This window comes from Sycon ciliatum, chromosome 12 (genome assembly GCF_964019385.1).
Source record: "Sycon ciliatum chromosome 12, ocSycCili1.1, whole genome shotgun sequence".
Lineage (NCBI taxonomy): Eukaryota > Metazoa > Porifera > Calcarea > Leucosolenida > Sycettidae > Sycon > Sycon ciliatum.
In genome coordinates this window covers 25,049,887-25,072,445 of record NC_088654.1, presented here as the reverse complement: position 1 = coordinate 25,072,445, position 22,559 = coordinate 25,049,887, and the positions used below count along the sequence as shown (strand labels likewise).

Sequence of the window (22,559 nt, the reverse complement as noted above, 5' to 3'; positions counted from 1 at the left end):
CACCTCCACATCACTAGTGACCGCGACTGCTAAGCCGCTTACCATGCATGCCACTACCTGTGAAGGATATCTCATCCCAGTGCTGTGAGCCTACTGTATATTTGTACATAAAGTATTGTGTTATTTCCTTCCTATGGAGCATTCTGTAAATAACGCGGCTATACTCTTGATTATGACAATACGGTGCCTAATATGGTAACATTGGTAACCATGGCAACATTTTAACCGTTTGAGACCCCAACGATCGAATTCGATCGTTTGGTATACAGTGACACTAAAATAATTATATCTCTGGTGTTCCTTCACCGATTTTCATAAACAAAGTATCTACGTTTCGAGAAGACCCTTGGCTATCACGTCGAAGTTATCCGAAGTCTCTAGGAGTTCCGACGCTGCCGTGGTGAGACTCGAAGTCGGAGACAAACTGAAAAATGCACTCAGATCGAAAAATTCAAATTTTCACTCTGCACTTGGCAGGAGATTTCCCCGGAATGGTATGTCATACTCAAGCATGCTGCACACCAATATTTTGCGCTTGAAACGAGCTTTCCGCTGTAGTTTGTTTGAAGTCGATGGGATGAAGGAGAATGGAATGGCGGCTGTTTGAACTTTGCTGAAGCTGTTCGCGCACGGCTGCTGTTTTGGGCGGCATTATAGGCCACCCAGAGCAGAGGCTGTGCAGGTAGTTGGCTTGAGTGTGGTACTATTCTCTTCGTCTTGGAAATACCTTTCCCAATGGTGGTTAGTTTGTAAAAATCGGTGAATGTTTCATAGAGATACGAGCGAAAGTGCACGTTATTTGAAGGTGCGTAAATTGTCGTACTTTCAGTGGGGTCTCAAAGAGTTAACATAGTTTTTTGGATTCAGCTGAACGATTCCATTCAGAAAAACACAACTTGTAACTACAAATTCTCAAAAACTGTGGAGTTACAGAGGATTATTGTCGGAATGGAAAATTTGATCATTTTCTCCAAAACCAGTGGACTCGCAAAGGGTTAACCCTTTGAGGACGAAGGACAAATATATACGTTTTTAAGGCATAGCTGGATTCCTAAAGACGAGTACAGGTCCTCCCTCGTTAGTAGATAATCTCTGGGCCATCGAAAAAGTTATCTTATAACGAGACTTATCTTGTTGCAGGACTTGCAGCTAAAGGTGAAATAGGCACTACTTTGTACTTACCTTGGCTACCCTCGATACAACATAAATTATCGATGCTTCAACTCGTTATAAGATAATGGAAAATCTCCAACATAGCTCTTCCTTGGATGCAAAGGATCGTCCATATTCACAAATACATAGATATATGGCCCAGTATCAGCGAGAATCGACCTTCGGGTGAAAGTCTTTTTTTTCAGAATAAGTCATTTTCTGCAACGGCAAAAACTGTTGCTTCGCGCTAGCGCTCTGCACATTCAAACAAAAAATTTGTTCATCGCAACAATGAATGCTTTTGATCGTCCCAGTAGCAGGAGAGTTCGCTCACGATGGCCAGCTAGATGCAGTCCGGCTCCGCCAGTAGTCATTGGATTTCCTAGGCAGGAATCGTCGAGCCGGATAGAGAACGACGACAGTGTTCAGAAGATGTTTTTGTCGACGCGCAATTCCTATTTAGCGACGAGAATTTCAACTTGATATAGGCGCTCCGCCAAAGGAGCTCTCTGCTGGCAAAAGTACTTTCTGACATCTGAAAATCCTTGTAGGGCCCTTCAGAATTTAATACAGCTCCGCTCAGGAGAAATACTCAACGAGGAGAAACTAGTGAGGCGACGTCAACAGAGGTAGACGAACTGAAACGCCCTGGATCAACTCGAGTCAGGACGAAAGAGCGCTGCCGCTAGTGACATGATCTGAATTTTCCCAGGCTCCCACACTGGACTCCGTGGTGAACACCAAACCCCTTGGACGGGGCAAGAGCTGAACATTGATTGATGAGCTACGAACTCTCTGCGCTCAGTGCTTGAATCATGGCGCAATGACGCGCATGCAGCCAGTTCCCACAGAGCTCAAATTTCACAGAGGTGCAGCAGTGATGGACTACCTCTAAATCGTGTATGACTATGAGATGAAGTGTGGGGTGTTAGAATGTGGTGCCTATGTTGTATTCCCTGTGGGATGCACAGACTGGGAATCCAGGTGTAGTTGTAGCCACCCTCCCTCCTGTTCTGCACTTCTGTGGATTTTCAGCAGACTTGGGATGGCGTTCAAACAGTTTTCATTGGTATGCAGTGATGAGGATCAAGGCCAGCCATGCTCTATGCGAGAGGTTGCCCAAGAGTTGTTTTACAACAAAAACTGGATGGATGATTTATTACACTGTCTATTTTTTATTTATTTCACTGTAACACATAGTATTCCAATGTGGAAAACACTGTGATAAATTGTTGTATTTCCTGATATGTACCTATGCTTGTTTGAGAAGCTTCTGGGTCATCAATATTGCTTTGTTTGGTCTAATACTTTGCCATGTGATCACTAGATACCTATAGATGACAACAGCAGAAAAAAGTCATTTTGTGAAAAATCACCCTAAGGTCCATTTCCGCAGATACTGGGCCATATTACGTTTTGTCTTTCTGCTTTATCCTACGTGTTTTGGCCTTGGTCCTGCATGGTCAATATTATCTTATACTGAGGGTTTGGCACTCCAGGGACCTAGGCAAAGGGTCGTTATAACGAATTTTATGTACTAACGGATTATGTTGTAACCGGACCTGTAAACAGTTGTATAGACCACGTTTCGCCAGGGGATTTCAGATTTCTATTTACTACCGGGGTTTATGTACTAACCGGACTCGTTATAATGAGGGAAGACCTGTATATCCGTTCTTGAGAAAATTGCGATATCGATATATTTTTAGGTGTTTGAAGTCGCTCATATGTTGTTCAGACGTGTACGATCTGATTCTTCATCAAGGTGAGACGTGTCGCAGTCGATCCGCTTTGGTCCCATGGAGAACCAGTCACATTTGAGTATACTCAGAGAATGCGCCGATCGAGAAATTATTGGCGAAATCTGTGCAGGAGCATACTAGAAAACTGAAAACTTTAGTAGAAGATTGCAAAAAACACATGATTGAATTGACCATTCTGACCTCTAAATTGGATAGAAGATGTAGATTTTTGGTTTTTGTTGCCCACTGATGTCAATGTCTTTTAAAAACCAAACTTTAGGACATTATCAATTTTGGAAAATCCCGATTTTGGAGAAAATCGCAACATATACATATTTTTTTGAATTGACCATTCTGACCTCTATAATGGATAATATGGATGATATATGATGTAGAAACTTTGGTTTTTGTTGCCTACTGATGTCTATGTCTCTTTAGAACCAAATTTTTATGACACTCCTCAGGCGAAATTACTGGTCAGTCGGCGACACGCATTTTTGACAAAAAATTGCGTTTCACCTCCTGGGAGAGTATGCGTGTACTCGAGTCTCATCTTGAGCACGTTTTTTTCTTCTTTTTTTCAGCTCCAGTATAGCTGTATTTTTCATTGCAAAGCCGTCCTCGATTGTTGTGTTCGTTGTTCAAACGAAGTGGACATTCCATCATGAAGGCAGAGGACATTGGAGCCTGATTGGAGTTTATCGTGGCACAGGACGGCCACACAGAGACACTTTGGGATTTTCTGAATATAAAATACCGTACGCTTGATGCTGAGATCAATTTGTGCGATATCAAATTGTTTGTGATCTACCACATCGAGCAGAACGGGATCCAAACACAAGCTTACCGACGGTTAGGCTGCCGACCTGACTGGACAAAATGATCCCTGGCTTCACCAGACGCCAGAAGTCGGACACAATGTCCTTTGCCGCGACATCCATCTCCAAAAAGAACTCCGTCTTCGTCGTGAAAAGGCTTGAAATACTCAATATTCAACCGAGATTCGCGGTCTCACCCTTTCTCAGATCGAATCATTTTTTGTTGTAGCAGTTGCAGGGCAGATCCCCGCCACTACTTCAACAGGCGATGGCTCCAAAGCATGCCTGGACCAAGCCATATCGAGGTTGCAAGCCACCCCTCTCAGCAAAAAATTCGAAGAAATTCGAAATTTCAATGGTGGAAGATATACTATGAAGAGAATTTCGAAAGGTATGTTTCGCGGAGCGATCGCTCAACCTACGTCATTAAAACTTTGCAGGATGGTTCTGACGTACATGCTAGGCATGGAACCACAGGCGATGATGCCATAGCTGAAACACAGAGTAACACACACAGCAGATTCGTGTGCGCAGATACCAAATTAGTGGACGTCGTCATCTTCTTCCCGTTGATCTCGAATGTAATATGACGTGCTATTTCGCCTGACGTAGATCAATTTTTGAAAATACCGATTTTCGCCTGAAAATGGTAGGAATCCAGGTGGTTTGGGGTAGTCGTCAAAGGGTTAATTAAGGTTAACTTACAGCATGCTTGGTCGAGTTTACGTCACTCGAGTCGAACCTTCGAACCTTTGAGTTGAACCTTGGTGTGAAAGTTGTCGCCTGCTGGCACGGTGACCAGGTGATTGGTGTACGCAGGAGCACGTGACCGCTTGTTCAGCCATGTTCGATTTGGAATGAGGGCCGAATAGTACATCGCCGCCTTTTTGGACCAAAACCAATCGACTCAGCATCCAAAAGACTAGAACATATATATACGAATTTTTGGAAGCAGGTGCAGGTTTGAGTTTTTTGAGCTCCGTAGTTTTTCGTCGTTTTTTCGCAGCCCACCCGGCATCAGGCCGGAGTGGAGCCCTTAGGAGTCGTAGTGTAGAATCGTAGCTTAGTGTAGAGTAGGTGATATTTTGAGTAGCTGTCACACTCTGACCTGCTCTCCGCCATGGACGAGCTGGCAGGCGAAACCCTGAGACTTCTGTGCAGTCTCCCAGACATCGAAGCCAATGTCATCAGCTTGATCCTGCAATTGTCGTCGTATGTTAGTGAGTCTAGAGATAGAGAGGAGCGCGTGAAACGGCGTGTGGATGAGCTATGTGCACACGTTTCGGAGTTACGAGGCGAACTGAGCTCCTTGAGGCAGTCCGCCATTGCCCCCATGCATGTCGACCAACAGCAACAAAAAGGCGAGGAGGTCAAGGAGAGAGAACAGCTATTAGTACGAATAGTACCCGTACGCTAACTGGAAAGTCTAAGCCGCGCGCAAATAGTGAAAAAAAGTCAAAGCAGCAGGCAGAACACGTGGGAACGCACACTGAACCCCGTACCCGTAGCGCTGCCACACCCTGGCACGCAGGCAAGACGGTGCCCTCACTCAGTGGACACGGAAACGGAGTACAATGTCATGTACTCTGACGCAGAGGGTACTGAACTCCTGCCAGTCAAGAACTCCAAGCCTGTGTTCAGCACCATCACGGAAGACTCTTGGAAGTTGGTCTCTGCAGGACCACCCAAGACCAAGCGCTCTGTTGCCTATGTGGGCAACATCTCCCCAGATTGCACAGAGGACCGCCTGAAACAGTTCATCATGGACAGAAGCGAACAGGCAATGTCAGGCTCTTCCATGCCCGTGCATACCTGCAGTGTACATGTAGGAGAGAGTGGACGAGTATCAGCCAGAGTCACTGTAGATGCCACCTCCATGCCTATTGTGACCGCCCCCAACTTCTGGCCTAGGCCTTTGTACTGCCGACCGTGGCGCTTCTCCAAAAACTCTGGCGGAAACCGCAGCAACAACAGCGAAAACAGCAGCAGCAGCAGCAACGACAACAGCAGCAGCGACAACAGCAGCAGCAACAGCAGCAGCAGTAGCAGCGACAACAGCAGCAACAGCAGCAGCAGCGACAACAGCAGCAGCAACAGCAGCAGCACCGCAGAATCTTCCGCACCACAGGCAAACACCACTGGCAACGCAAGCAGTGCAGATGAAAGGGACAGTGAGGATGGAAGCTCTGCCGATGCAGGTACCTCGAGTCGAACTCCAGGGATGAAAGCTCGCTCCCACCAGAGAGATTCACCACCTGCAGACAAAGCAGCCAAGTACTCTGTCTCAGTTGGCAATGCGTTTGCACCCCTAAGCCGGTAATGACCAACAAAACCCTGAAACTGTTCGTAACAAATGCCTTTGGGCTAAGGAGTAAGTTGGATGAATTCCGCCATGTGCTCCATGCTGAATCCCCAGATGTTGCCATAGTAACAGAGTCTAAGCTGTCAGAGGCTGTGACTCAAGCAGAGTTGACACTCCCTGGCTACTACCAGCCTCTGAGACGCGACCGAAACCGCCATGGTGGCGGGGTGGCAGTTTGGGTGAAGGCCACGCTAGCCATGAACGAACTGGATACCATTGATGTCTTCAGCCAGGAGCTAGTATGGCTAAACGTCAAACTGTCAACTGGCCGGCCTGTGGCTATATGTGCTGCTTACCGTCCTGGAACGTGCTCAGACACAGACACCAGCATCTTCGACGTGATCTGCAGGGGCCTCACGTCCACAGCCTGCCGCAACTCCGCTGTGATAGTTGCTGGAGACTTCAATGTACATAACCAAGAGTGGCTCCACAGTAGCAGAACAACTAGAGCCGGCGAGCATGCAGAGGACATGTGCTACATGCACGGTCTTGAGCAGCTAGTCGACCAACCAACGCGTGGCCGCAACACACTGGACCTGATTATGTCCGACCTACCCGTAGAATCATTGGCTACTGTCTTGCCACCTCTTGGCAAATCTGACCATGCCTGTATACTTGCTGACTTCCAGATCCGTGCATCACGCGAGCCTCCCATATCAAGAACAGTATGGAGGTATCAGTATGCTGATTGGGCCAGGCTCCGTCACTTCTTCAGAACCACCAATTGGGCAGCTATTGCTCGGACTGATCCAGACCTGTCATGCACTGGCATCTCAGAGAGGATCCTGGAGGGTATGAAGAGATTCATCCCCTCTAAAATTCTGAAAACCCGAGCATCAGATCCTCCATGGTGGACCCCTGAGTGCACTGCTGCCACAGTGAGGAAACGACGTGCATGGAGGTGCCTGAGAGACGACCAGTCTGACGACGATCGGCAGTCAGCCTACCAAGATGCACGGCTCTCAACGATTGCCTGTCTCAAAACTGCCAAGAATGCTTTCATGGCGAAACTGAGACAGAAAATGACCTCAAAGCAGCTGCCACCCAGTGACTGGTGGCGCACCGTCAAGCATGCCTCTGGCAATGGGCGTAGTCAATCTGTTCCGACATTACGTGATCCCGATGGACGAGAGTACACAGCCAGCGCAGACAAAGCAGAATGCATGGCCCGCTATTTTGCAAGCAAATGCAGTCTTGCACAAGATGACCTGTCCGCCCCATTCCCATGTGTCAGAACTCGAACTGACCAGGCTCTTTCGGACGTCCGTTTCCGCGTCGCTGCTGTTGAACGCACCCTTCGCCAGCTCAACCCATCAAAGGCAACCGGGCCGGATAGGATACCGGCACGAGTGTTGAAAGCCTGCTCTGCTGAACTGACGCAACCGCTTTCCATACTGTTTACCCAATGCTTCCAAACTGGGATACAGCCCAAGACATGGAAGATTGCCAACATAGTCCCTATATTCAAACGGAAATCAAAGTCTCTACCCTCCAATTACCGTCCAGTTTTGCTCTTGTGTATTCTGTCCAAGGTGATGGAGACAATCATCAACAGAACAATCACAAATTTCCTCGAGTCGAACAACGTCTTCTCCACCAGACACTTTGGATTTCGCCATGGTCATAGTGCAGCCGACCTCCTTACCAGCCTCCACCACCAGTGGCTGCATACAGCCGGGGAGAAAGGCGCAGCACGCATACTCGCCATTGACATCGCCGGTGCGTTTGATCGCGTATCACACCCCGGTGTGCTACACAAGTCCGACGTATACGGCCTGCGTGGGCAACTGCACCAGTGGCTCAGCAGCTACCTCAGTGAACGCTACCTTCAAGTGGTCATTTGTGGCCAGACATCCTCAAGGCTCCCAATTCAGGCTGGAGTCCCCCAGGGCAGTATTCTGGGTCCGACTCTCTTCTTCATGTACGTGAACGACTGCGAGGACCACGTACCAGCCGGTGCTGACCTAGCCTCGTTCGCAGACGACACTACGCTGTATGCCAACATCACCCCCACCACCCAAGAAGATACCACCCAAGCCCTCCAGCTAGCAGTCAACAACATCTCCCGCTGGGGTCAAGAATGGAAAATAAAATTTGAACCAGCCAAATCCCAGGCACTGACCGTCAGTTTCCACCGCACCCAATGGGACATGCACCGATTGACTTCAACGGATCAAATGTGACGGAACAGGAGGAGCTCAAAATCTTGGGCATCAGTTTCGATGGTCAGCTTACCTTCCGGCGCCACCTTCGTACCGTAGCCCTCCGGGCAACACAGCGACTTGGTGCTTTGCGTAAGGCTTTCCACCTCCTAGACGTGCCCGGTCGCATCCAAGCCTACAATGCTTTTGTGCGCCCAGTGATGGAGTACTGCCCTATTGTCTGGATGGGAGCGGCCCCATCCCATCTTGCAAGACTCGACCGTGTGCAAGCATACTATTCTCGACCGTGTGCAAGCACACTCCACATACTATTTCCAATAACGTCTGTTCTTCTTTTCTCTCCTTCTCCTCCTAGCACTGTCTGTCTTATCATTCCCCTCCTTCTAATGTACTGTCTCTCCTCCTAACATTTCGTATCATGTACCTGTAACTCCTTTCATTTTTCTTCTTTTTTTTGGTGCGTTTTATGTCCCCATGACGTCGAGACCTCAGTTCGGCTGAGGGCAAAAAGCCTCACCATCACTATGCTCCCACTATGCAATTTTTTGTCTTTGCCTGTGAGCTGTGATCATTGTAAAAAAAAAAAAAAAAAAAATGGGCCAATCACGGTCATTCGTGCTTTAATAAGAACGAAATGGCGTTTTTAGTGACATTTTGCATACAAATCGCCATCTAGTAGGGCGCAGTCACCCAGTTTGGGTGGAAGTGCGCGAGTTCGATTGGGATTCAAGTAGGAAGGGAGCGTCTCAGCTTTCTCGGACCAAGACCATTCGACTCAGCACCCCGAATAATATAACTGGTGTCATTTTGATTTTAGGCTTAACTTCCCCTTTAATTGATGCAAGACACTATGCTTTATGTGCTTAATGGGCATGTGTCCTGAACCCTTCATCTACCAGCCATCTAATGTATGTAACGGGCGATCGCAGCCAAAAAAGCAACCATGGTATGAAATCTAGACAACTTTTGTACAAGCAAGTTGTGTTTTCCTGATTCCAGATGTATCACTGCACCCAGGTAAGCATGGATATTGGTACGGCATGCAGAAGTATATGAAGGCCATAGGTGGAATACCCCAAATACACGCCAATTGTGCATATTTCTGACCAACAAGGGTATCACAAACAAATAGACTGAGAATTAGTAGGTTCCGCGGAGCGGTGCGGCCGAAGGGCCATCTTTAAGGGGGGGGGTCCGGGGTCCTCCCCCAGATTTTTTTTGGAATTTAGATGGCAAATCCTGCACTCTGGGCGACTCCCTGTACAAAATCATACATCGAAACTTTTTCTCCCCGGTTTTGGACGTTCCACGTGGAGCGACTTTTGGGTACCGGCCGTAGAAGTGGCGCCGGCCCTGGTACCGGGAACATAGGGACAAAACAACCTCATAAGCGTTGTCCCAGTGCATGAAGAGCAACAACATACCAGGGATATGGTCATATTGTCACATATTTGAGGTGAAACAATTGGTTCAAAATTGCAAATTTGAATTCTTGTGTCAGATTCGAAATCTGTATTTTCTTCATCTACTCACATCCAGCGTAAGGTAAGTGAAAGAGAAGACAAGAAGCAGTCGCTGGCTGGTGAATTACGCCTGCCTTGACAATTTTAGGCCATCGCTGCCCTCCCTCTCGCTCCTGTTTTGAGAGCGAATACTGCGATGGGGTCAGCGATACAAATTTTCAATTTCGAGTCGCATTCCGCGATGATATCGTCAGCCGATCTCTCCAATCGTCCACCACATCTAGAAGACGTCGACATGACCTAGAACAAGCTACATCTTTGCTACAAGCAGAGAAACTGAGCGAGAACACGATCGAAACAGCGACAATTGTTTGCGCTGAAAAAGCATACTTTTGAACGCGTTCGTTCTCCATACTTTCAAGTGGCAGCCTACCCATGTCATACATCAAAAGTTTCAGTGGGATCTCAGCTGTCCAGCGAAAAAACCGCGGCTCGATCGAAGCTACACGCCGGGGACCGGCGTGCTTGATTGGAGTGCAGCGAACCGTACCATATGGTACGGTTCGAGATGGGACTGGTACACAAAGGGTTAAAACATTATAAATACTCACGGATACAAGGATTCGTAAGCGTCGGTGTCCAATTACCATTAGTGCCACAATAAATGTCCTGTGGTGTCGTAGTATTAGCTGTATATCCAGTATCACACATCACCGTGAGTTTACTTCCAGCTGTTGTTGGACTTCCAGTTGGGAATTCACCATGAGGAATATTGCCTAGTGGTGATCCACAGTCCCCTGTGTGTGCAGCGGATTAGAAATACAAAAATCATGACTAGTTACATATTATTTTACCCTTTAAGGAGGTTCGCGACGGTTAGCGCCATGTTGGATTTCCGAATTTTTTTCTGAAAAATAATGCCTTTCGGAGTGGAAAAATGGGACGCGATCATGCACAGAAAATAGTGCTCGAGTCGAGACAAGATTTGAGGAAGAAGCTCAGCCACTAGTGGACTTGCGGATTTGTTTTGACATTGGCGGTTTTTGGACAGCTCGGTTCTCCTGCCGACGTGTCGTGGAGATGAAGACGCGGGAGAGTAATCCGTCACCCACGACGCGGCCTCTCATTCTGCGTACTGGACGATGCAAGAAGCCGAGGAGGGGGACGCTTCGCAAACTCAAACGATCAATCGAGTTCCTGAAAAACGGAAAGGGCGATCTCCATCAATAACGCCACTGGATTCGACTCCCGCGAAGAGGTCGTTCAGTGCCCCTCTTCACGGTCGACGAATCGTTCATCTCAGGTATCTGGCTGTGGGATTGTCTGCGTGCCAGAATCCTGGATGTGGCAAACCTCTGGCGCTCATTGATTGCGTTGAAGAGAAGAGGTACGACCTGGGCAGCGTACTTGTCATTCCGTGTCAGCAGTGTGGGATGGAGAATTTTATAGATACAGATAGCCCCGTAACTGCTCAACACCCTGGCCCCCGTGCTTCCACAAGCAACACCAAAGCTGCTTTGGGTAAGTGCGTTTTTCAATCTCATAAGATTTATTCATGATATTTGCGAGTCATTGCCACCCTATGGCTATGGAAATGTATGAGCACACTGTATGCGCGGCGGCCGCGAGCGTCTGTGTGTTTGCATAGACCTGCATGTTTGTGCATGTGTGCACCATACGCATGTATGAACATGCACATGCATATGCGCTTATGTGGACGTGCCCTCGCACACATACTATACACACGTGCATGACCGCTCCCAGGGCATGTTGGTGTGACATGTGTATGCGGGCATCTCCACTCATGCACATGAGTGTGCACATGCATGTGGGTGGGTACGCACACATGCGTGAATGTATGTGTGTGTACGCGCGCGTGTGTTCTATTGCGTGTGAGAGCATACATGTGTGTGTGTGTGTGTGTGCATGTGTGTGTGTGTGTGTATGTGTGCACGGATGTGTGTGTCGATGGTGTGCATTTTTGTGATTGGTGAACACTCTGATCCCTAAACCGCGATACCGGAGCTCCCAAGCTACAGCCTCAGATTGATTTATAGTTCATCGTTGGGAATGAGTTCGCTGCTCATGATGCTGTTGCGGATGTTGCGGCCCTAGCTGAAATTGTCGAAGCTCGCCCTGATGCCAGTATCCTGTAGCACTCTGTCACTTTTGCATCAGCATGTTCGGCGATGGAGTTTGCAGAACATCAGCAAAAGCGGCTGGCCACCCTTCAACCGTTGGTCCAAGCAACGTGCTTCTCTAAATCAGTTGCAGTGCAGGCAGCTGCCAGTGGGTTGGTGATGAAGCACTTTGTCTTGTCCTACAAACGAAGTGGTGAGCCAGCCATTTCCAGATTGATGAAGGAGCAAGTCGGAGGTAAGAAGCGGGTGACAGTCTCAATGAAGATTATATTAGCAGTGGCTGAACACCTAGCGAAGAACCAGCAGCAACACAACTGTAAGGAACGCCCTGTGGCACAATGCTTCACTGTCTTGTTTGTGCGCACCGTAAAATACCATCATTTTTGCCAGCGTGGGGACACATTCTAGCTCGCATAGTTGAAGAACAAGAGGACTCAATGTTGTCTGATTCGTTCCAACATGTCAGCTTTCATTGTAGTTTGATATGGGGCAGTGCTAAGCGCCATCATAGCTACATGTACATGTATCACAACCAAGTGCCAACAGGAGAGTAATCATGGAGAAAAGTACCTATCGATAATGCGTCCACCCAGGGTTTTCCGGCAAATTTACTAGTTCAGCTATTCCATCCTTGTATTGTTCTGAACGCCGAGGGCTCTAGTGAGTTTATGCAACACCTAACAGCCAAAAATCCAATAAGTTATGACCAAAGCAGCAGCAGAGAAGTACAAGCAATATAGATACGTGAATTTACCAATTTTAGGCAAATTTTGACAGTTTTTTGGATTTTTCTCCAGAATATGCACGGTGACCCCTATTTTCGCCGCGGTAAACCTGTTCCAACCCACTTATAGAACGTGTTTGAAGTATCCACATATGGGGCAAACTCAAAAATAAGCTGCAAAAAATATTCAAAGTTTCATTTTTTGCGTCTTTTTGTTCTTCTCCAGGAAATGACGACCTGGATCCGATCGTCAACCAAAGTGTACATTTTTCGGTATTGATATCATCTTAGTCAATACCTCGAACAGTCTGTAAAATTTTATGTCATATTTTCTGTCCTAACTGATGTTATGGACGATTTCTCATCAATTTTGGGATTTTGTGTCATTTTGTGTCATCAAGGAAAATTGTGTTTTTGGCAAGACCTATTCGGGCAATTGAAAAACTGATGTTACTAAGCGAAAATATAAGGCTGTACCTATTCAAACCTGATGTCAGATTGGGCTGATGTTGAAATTAAATTTTTGGGCCTAACTGTCAGGAACCCCCTTAAGCTCGGGAAAAAATGTACGCACACTGAACTGTTTGATCTCGACTCACATCAATTTCCAGCTCCGAACAAAATATATTCTCATTACACTCCACCTTGATGGATTTTTATCATCCTGGGCTCGTTGTAAAGATCAGGACCAAGCGAATCCATCCTGGCAGCTCTCAGCTCCATAGACACATCAGGGCCACTTCCACGTCCTCTCCAAACTACTCCACCGTGCCTCGGAACGGCACAACAACTCATTTTCACATTCTTGTTCGGCTTCTTGCACAATTCAAACTGCGCTGCAAAGCTTAGATCCAAGCGCTTCATTTGATGTCCATCACGCATGTGCCGTGCCAAAGGTAAATCCCCTGGCACGCTCCTCAACAAAAAGAATTTCTGAACAAAATAATTCGCGTTCCTTCTGGCCCGTGATTTCCGTGTTCATCTTCTTGCCTCTCAATTAATTCTTATCCTGTTGCGACAAACTTTATATGTCTGGGCAGATGAGGTCAAGACCTTTCCAACTGTGTATTGACTGTCGCGATGCGTTTATGTTTCACGAAGTTAATAAAGTTTGTACACTGGTCTATGCACTGTGATATATCGCGCGAATGTTTTTGCGAGTTAACTCGTACGTAGTGGATCAGGTCATGAATAAAGCGCGATTGAACTCGTACTCAGCACGCAGAGGGTTAATTGATGCAAGACACTATGCTTTATGTGCTTATTGGGCATGTGTCCTTAAAACATTAGAAATACTCACGGATACAAGGATTCGTAAGCGTCGGTGTCCAATTACCATCAGTGCCACAAGATATGTCCTGTGGTGTCGTAGTATTAGCTATATATCCAGATCCAATATCACACATCACCGTGAGTGTACTTCCAGCTGTTGTTGGACTTCCAGTTAGGAATGTACCATGAGAAATATTGCCTGGTGGTGATCCACAGTCCCCTGTGTGGGCAGCAGATTAGAAATACAAAAATCATGATTAGACATATTATTTTACCCTTTAAGCTCGGGAAAAATCTTGACTCGCATCAAATTCCATAATTCTCATTTCCCGTGTTCTGCACTTCGCATGTGAGAAGTCACGCCCAGTCGAGGTGATTCAGGTCGCGTGTGTGAAGTAGGATCCATGCAACCGCGGAATAGCCCCCTTGCTCGAACCCAGACAATAATAAGGGGATCGGTCAATTGTTTTGAGATTGACGGCATATCCATCAGAACAACTTAGTGTCTTGGAATTTCCTGTGGTTGTATCACGTCCTATCCGATATGTACCTCCAGTTTGATTTGTGGGCACTCCACAGTCTCCTAACAATCCAGTTCCAAAGCAATGGAATAGTTCAAATTGTTTTGAAAGATAATGTCCATAGATAAAAATTGGCTTGTGAGCAACACTGGCTCACACTCAATCTCTGCTTTTCACAAATTCATTTCAGGGAAAAGATTCAACGTTTTGGTCATAAAATAATCATCATCAGGAATGAAGTAGGTACTTGTGTAACTGATATACAGTCTCAGCACTCAAAGCACATACTTGTAGTTACGTTTGTAGTTATCATTCGTTCATTGTCTCACAAGGAGAAGAAGAAGACCCAGGGCAGTGCGAGTATGCGCACTGCTATCCATGCATTCCTACGGTGTACTATTTATGTGTATACAAAATACGTGTGAATAAGTAGCCATGCTACACTATCCTACTTCTACCAAAAATTCACGCCCTCGTGAATAGAGAAATAAAACAGAGAAAAAAACTCAGGACATAGCAGAACCGAGCAGGCAGTCCAGCATTGCGAGCGAGATGGGCTCTGACGACAGCAGGCTACAACTAGGGTCATGGTCGACGGCTTGCAGAGCAGGCACCGTGAGGCATCAGATGCGAACCGAATATTCCTTCTGATCCAACTGCGTTAGCCGAGAACGCATGGTACGCCTAGAGCCAGAAACCTTCGGGAGGGCGAACAAATTTTCCACTCACCGCATTGTACCTGGGCAAAACCACTGAGAGGTTGACATCCACAGCTTTGGCAGCAGCCAACTCAGTTTCGGAGAGGCCAGCTAATACAGGAGTTGCGACATCCTCAGATGCCGTTGCAGCAGGGGAACTGGCTTGCTCCGGCTGATCTGCAGAAGTCTCGAGATGGGATCGATGCGCCTCCGGCAACAAGGTACGCAACAGACCATCTGGATTCGAGTACTGCCGACCAGGCCGGTGAACAGAAGTGAAGCTATACTCCGAGAGTTGCTCCACTCACCGAGCTTTGCGACTGCGTGGTTCCTTAATGGACATCAACGGCGTGAGGGCAGTGTTATCAGTACGGGCAATGAAATTCCGACCTAGCAAATAGTGCCGGAACTGATTGGCAAAATGCACAAGGGCAAGTGTTTCCCGGTCTGACGCATCGTAGTTCCTCTCTACCTTCGTCAATACCCGGCTGCCAAAGGAAATGGGTGTTCCTCGCCATCTTGAATTTGACTGAGGACAGCTCCAATGGCCACCTTGCTTGCATTAGTATCTAGAACAAAGCTGTCAGACGAGCCAGAAAAGTCAGGATATGCTAACACGGGGGCTGTGGTCAGTGACCGCTTCATAGACGTCAACGCCGCATCACTACTCTTAGTCCATGTAAAGCTTGCACCCTTGCCTGCTAATACATTTAGTGAAGCGAAGCGCTGAGCAAAACCACGGATGAAGCGGCGGTAAAACCCGACGTACTCCAGAAACACCTGTACACCTCGTACAGACTGGGGTACGTCCCACTTCACAATAGCCTCAACCCTGGTGGGATCCGGAGCCAAACCTTCAGCCGAAACTTCATGGCCAAGGAAGAGCACCTTCCATTGGAAAAAGAACATTTTTCCAAGTTAACCTTTAGATCAACAGTACGAACCCGGCCAAATACAGACTGCAGGATCTGGAGCTGTCCAGTGAAGGTAGCGCTGGCATTCAATACAGTGTTGAAGAATACTTGACAGATTGGTTGGTTAGGCACACTACATAAACCATGAAGCACTGCTTCCATTACACGGTGGAACGTCGCTGGACCGTTTCTACAGCCAGACATAACCAAGAAATCACACAAACCCAACGGTGTCGTAACGGCAGTCTTTGCCGTATCGTCTTCGTGCTTAGGAACCTGCCAATATCCTTACGCTAAATCCAGGCAAGTGAACCATGAACAGCCAGAGAGTGAGTCCAATATGTCATCAACACGTGGGATAGGATACGCATCTGGCTCCGCAATACTGTTCAACTTGCGGTAGTCGATACATAATCGGAGAGAAACGGCCTTCATGGGAACAAGAACTATGGGCGACGCCCAGGGTCTAATAGACTCGGTTAGTATACCACGGGACAACAGATCATCCAGCAAAGCTTGCAAAGAGCGCGTAGGCTGCTTAACTGGCTGTACATCACCAGCACTACTACTATGTGGCAAAACATCACAAGAACCAAAATCACCCTCCTGCAAGAGAAACAAGTCATGATTCTCACGAAGAAGCTCTGTCAGCCTGTTCTTTTCAGCAGGCGCGTAGCACCGCCGTTGGCGGTGGCCCGGCCAGGGGGGGGGGGGGGTCGGGGGGGATCTGCCCCGCGGAATATTTTTGAAATTAGGGTGCAAAATCCTGCATTCTGGGCACTTTTGGCATTGTTTTACTATGGTGGTCGTGGTCGGGCGAAAAAGTGGTCCGGCTTTGGCCGGACCAGCCGGAGCGGCTGCTACGCCCCTGTTCAGGTACTGCCAGATGATTCCAAGACTCAACATACGTACGGATTATCTCGGCACGTTCAGGGGATAGCACAAACGGTTGCATATCCGCAACAGATGAATCAGCAGGATCATCATCCTCTCCAAGCAAGTTATCGGGTACAGGAGATAATTGTGCAATACCAACATCTTTAGCAATTTGTACTGGATAGTCACAGTGATTCTCCAACACAACTACCGCACCGGACCTGCCAGATCCAACCGTAACCACACTGGGGGTCACAGACACATCTGCCAAGGACGACGAGGGCACTGAACGCTTCAGGGGTCGACCTCGGACGACTTTGGTAATGGTCTTGCAGACGGAACTGTCATCATGGCATGGACTTACCATCCACCAGCCGCTAGATGCGGACGCAGTCCGCACAATGGCAGCGGACCGACAGGCATGGCGTGGAGCTTGCCCCACCAAACAGGACTGATTCTCGTGATCCACTTTATTCCGCCGGGCATGTTGTACGCATATTCTACATTATTTTATACTTTGGATGAAATTTTCCATTAGTCCTATTGGTATTGTTGCTAACGGCTTTTGTTGACGTCACTTCTGTCATTTCATTGTATCGTATTACTCTTCAGACATCAATCCTGAATGGCATAAGCGAAAGTGGCACCCCCGCCACCTACGCGGACATGCTTTTAACCCTTTATTACCGGATTACTTGCACAGCATGCACCAGAATTACGAATTTCAGCACAATTTCCAACTTCACCAGGTCATAACTTTGGTCTCCTTCACTTGATTTTCACAATCTAGGGCTCGTTGGAAAGCTCTTGGCGAGAGCAACGCCAGGGTACCAAGCTCCATTATCCAGTCGCCACAAATCAGGCGCGGTAACACAGCAAAGTCGTCTCCGAGCCTGATATGCAAGCAAAATCGTCCCATCAACGCCATTCCACTCTCCTTCATCGCAGAACGCTCAAATTTGTTTGAGACGATTCAAACTTCAGCCGACTACGTCATTATCATGTGCTTAGTCGCTCAAAGAGCACACGAAAAGGGATTTTCCCCAAAAATGGCGAAGTGATCGATCAAAAATTTGAATTTGCCGAGATGAGAATACGGCGCGCGATATCTCTGGCGTCCGACATCGTAACTCTTCGGCGATTGTTGCATTGGATAGCTTGGAGTTTCCGCTACCAAATAGACCCTTCGATTGTTGAATTCGCACAAGAAATGATGGAGTTACGAAGATATTACTGGCCTACAGACTTTCGATCATATATGATCGAAAGTCTGCAGGCCGGTAATAAAGGGTTAATATAATAATAATATAAATAATAATGCCAGGGACGAGATAACTCGTCTTACAGACCCCCACGGCCAAGGACGAGATATCTCGTCCTCGTAGTGCGCACTACTTTATCTCACCGGCCATGCACTACAATCTACCTTGGCCGATTGTGGATCTTCGAGGGGAAACTAGGGGTTTTCCCCTATTGAACAAGACCTCTCTCGCCGTGTTTGAGTAAGTAAGGGCGCGGGAGCATATGTTCAGAGCGCTCGGGCGAAAAACATATTTCGATTCAGAAACAATTAGATTGACGGAACATACTTTAGGTCTCTCTAGCTGTCACTAAGGCACGGCGAGTCGCCGAATATCGGCTGAAGAGGTGCTCCAGTCCATCATGGACTCGGACATTCATGACTGGAGCTGCGATAGTGAATGCGATGACTCGGATGCGGACATAGCCGTCCGCGATCGTGACAGAACAAATTTCGCGGACGAGTCCGCCGTGGTCGATGTCGTACCTACTGCCTTGGTCGAGGATATAGGAGGTGTCAATGTCAAGTTTGAGCAGGGCGCAGCAGCACAAGCTACGCCAGCGCAGGACAACAAGTTGGTTTGAGTTGATACGAATAATTTGAAAAAAAAATCAGATGTTTTTATGAAAATGGCCCGGCCAACAGCGTACATCTGGCCTGGCACTGAAAGGGTTAACAAGAATGAGTCCAGTGGAACAGCAACACAATCCACAGTCACAGATGCCTCTCGCACCAACTTGCATGGGACCAGCACGACATAGCCGGCAGGCAGAGATAATTATTATTTACTACAAACAGTGACACGAGAATAGTTCGTGCCCGGGTCTTACTATCACTACTCCAAGAGTCAGATAGCGGTTCAGCGTCCGCCGCAACAACCGGACTGGGCTCTGATGGACCAACACGAGTAGCTTTCACTCCTAGCAGGACTGACAGATCATTAAAAGTTAGTGTGCCTTGAGCAATGTTCAACAATGCTCCATGCTCAAACAAGAAATCAGATCCCAATATCATATCACGGCGGATATCAGGAGACACTACAAATATATGCAAGAATGAGCGCTCTCCAATGCAGCATTCAATATCCACAGCACCTAGAACCTGGAGTCCCTCGCCATTAGCCGCACACAAACGAGGAGCAGCTTGCAAGAGCACATCACCATACGTGGACAAACATGTTTGCTCATGCAACATAGAAACACAGGAACCAGAGTCAACTAACGCCGTTACACACTTGCCTTGAACATGGAGATCTAGCGTAGGGACTACAGACGATACAGCCTCGATACGTACTGCATCTGATAGCAGGGCCGGTGGAGCCGCTCCGGTCGGTCCGGCCATGGCCGGACCAACTTTTCGGCCACCGACGATTTTTTTCGACGCAGTAACGTTATGTAACTGTTACTTGTTGTGATCATCAATTGTACATGCATGTACGCGCACTTGCGATCTCGCACTGATCTTGCCGTGCACGCGTTTGCGCTTGAGCTGAAGTTGAGGGCTAGCTGTGGCCTGTGGCTGTGGGAGTACGAGTGTGGGCCTGTGGCGCGAGTCGAGCGACCTGAAAGCATGTGCCATGATGGATTCTACATTTTGTAGTCTTGAGGGTTTTTCGTCGAGTGCTTCAGATTCTTTTACTGAACGAAGTAGTTTTTCAAATTTTTCTCGCTGTCTGGTCAGCTTAGCCGCAGTGCATGCTTAGCAGCTATGGCTTCTTCCAGCGAAATATCTGTGCCAGAAGTGCCAGTCCACCCAACCACTTCCTTCGCGTTTCCTCGGCGGGAATTTGGGAAAAAGACAGTGGTGAAGCTCTCTTGTCAGGCGTTATATTTCAAGACATGGTCTTGGTTGACCCACGATAAGCAAAGAGACGTTGTGTTGTTTCACACGTGCGCAAGTGCTGTGATGGCGAAGAAACTTGGCCGGACCAATCAACAATTGCTTCCGCCGGGCCTGTGATGGCTCCTCGTTAATAACTCGCATTTCACAATCGAAAATAACGGTAATGAGTAACTCATCCGAATACACTGTGCATTTCGCAACAAGGGCATTTGAACCATCAGTTAGTCTGAATAAATCCTGCTATTCGGTGATAGCAGCTTCTTGAGGAGAGGAATTGTCGCTCACACCGGACGAAAGTGCGACTATAGCGGATTCGGCTGCAGCAAGAGCCTCTGCTGTGATCACTCTGCAAATATTGATATCACTCCTGGGTGCTGTGATCAAGCTACGACGTCGAGGGTAGGCAACCATGAGCCCAAAATTGCTGGCAGGAATCCCTGACGATTATCCTCAGCCACCAGAGACGCATGGCTGTGGAGGCCATTGAAAGACTCCAGGTCGTTGACATGGACATCTGGGCTCTGTGCTGGCTAAGTCGCTACGTAGAGAGCAAGAGAGGGAGAGGGAGAGAGAGATAGATAGATAGATATAGAGAGAGAACTACATGGTTGTGCTTTGACACGCGGAAGCACGACGATTCTCCTTCGCAGTAGGGAGGCGACCACCATTGTGCGGGTCCAGGGGACACTGGTCTGCCTCAGCAAACGTGTTGTGAACCTCTCGTGCCTGAGAATCGCCATGTTCCACTCACCAGCTTGTCGTTTGGCTTCCTGTACCGGGATACATTGAGCAACAAGTACCATATTTCCCCAATTATAAGTCGCACTTGATTATAAGCCACAGCCCATTCTCACGTCCGAACAAATCGTCTCCATGCATTCACATAAGTAAGAAGACACACTCGATTGTAAATTGCACCCCCTTCTTTGCCCTTGACGCTTAGTGTAAAAAGGTGCGACTTACAATTGGGGGAATAGGGTAGGTCGTACCTTGTAGCCTTGTTGTGGCACCACCATAACAAGCAAACAAATGCGCCAAGTTTCGCTTGTCAGAGGTAGTACAGCGATACACAGAGCAATTAGCAACCTTTGTATTATGTGCAGAGCCCGACTCTTCTCACTACTTTCGTACAGCACCTCACAGTATCGACTTGATTCGGTTTCTGGCGAACCTTTTTTTCTTTTCGTACTAGAAGCAGTCAATAGTACCAACAGTTTGTTAGACGCAATACCAACAGCCACAAAGGGACATTGAGGTAAGAACAAATATTTTTTCTAAAACTGACGTTTTCAAGTGACAATCACGAGTGCAAATATTGCCACTGAGATTCAATAACAAAGGCAATTTATAGAAAGAGCATTACGAGGCTACAACATTAGATGACAACTTCATTGCAAATGTAGCTATAATTAGCGCAACAGTAAGACATACTTGCAGAAAAAGAGGGAGCACTAGCACATTATGGGCGCGTTTGAATTGTCTTCATCAACTGTTCAAACAAATTTTATAAAGAAATTAGTTGAAGTGTCCCATTAGAACGGTTTCTATCATTTTTAGAGTTTTTCAGTGGAATTGTCATGGCGATGATGACGTCCGATCACATCGACCATCTCCACGCACTACGTGATGTAGCTATTCCAAACTCTTCGAAACTAATCCACCTCTCCCATCGGGTGAGGTTGTGGAGTTTCGAGGAGCTTCATTTTTCTGAAGAGGCCAATAAGGCCACCTCCGCAGAAAAAAAAGATGATCGAAAAGTCAAAGGGTGACAATTCGAACGCGCCCTATGTTAACACGAACACATTGCAAGAGAAATGGAAATGGTTAAATGCCAGAAAAGCGAAAAAAAATTGTCAACCCCACCAGGACTCCAACCCGGGACCTTGCTTGTCATGAGCATTTCTCATGACAAGCAACTGCACACTTCATATCAAATAATATAGATAATTCCCGGGGAAACACGCATGCAGCTCAGCAAACCAGAGGAGCATGAAATGCAGGGGTTGAGCCGTCTTCCCCGCCTCTGCTGTTGTCGGCGCCTTACTCGTTCTTGCGTCACGCTGCAATTGGCTGGATTCAGCGCTGACTTCACGAGGGCATCTTCGAGGTTGGGAGTGTGTTCAGGCACGACATTGACCGGGAACCCCGAACGCTCGACTAAATGCTTCCCTTTCCGCTGAATGTCTTCTGAGCGAAAGGGTAGCTTCAGTATGGCTCACGTCGTTGGGCAGTGTGGCAACTTATCCGAGCAATCTCGATTGCCTCGGGATAGTTGCATACTGGCCAACACTCCCGGTTTTCCCGGGGAAAATCCCAGGAAATCCACACTACTCCCAGGTCGCGGAGATCTCAAGCAAACTCCCGGAAAAGTCACAGTTTTGTCTGATACAGGATTTTCCTGAAAACACCATGGATTCTACTCGAATGTCCCGGTTTTTTCAAAAAATTACCATGTACGGTGCCCACTCGCACTTCGAACTGTGCACGGCACTTTCAAGATCTGAACAGCCTACAATAGGCTGCAAGATCTACACTGACAGGCGGGTGCCGACTGATCGAACTGCACTGCAGG

General features: G+C 47.6%; 2 protein-coding genes across 2 annotated transcripts in view; both read right to left on the bottom strand.

Moving 5' to 3' along the window:
- LOC135827823 (receptor-type tyrosine-protein phosphatase delta-like) overlaps positions 1 to 22,559 on the bottom strand; it is a 362,685-nt gene that overhangs the window by 125,942 nt on the left and 214,184 nt on the right. The window lies entirely within an intron of this gene.
- The window catches only part of LOC135827826 (mucin-2-like), a 324,797-nt gene that overhangs the window by 280,391 nt on the left and 21,847 nt on the right, over positions 1 to 22,559 (bottom strand). Inside the window, exons 5-6 of the mRNA XM_065340254.1 lie at positions 13,865 to 14,056; positions 10,311 to 10,496 (exon numbers count right to left, since the gene is read on the bottom strand). Of these exons, the coding sequence (XP_065196326.1) occupies positions 10,311 to 10,496; positions 13,865 to 14,056 (378 nt within the window). The remainder of the gene's footprint in view (positions 1 to 10,310; positions 10,497 to 13,864; positions 14,057 to 22,559) is intronic.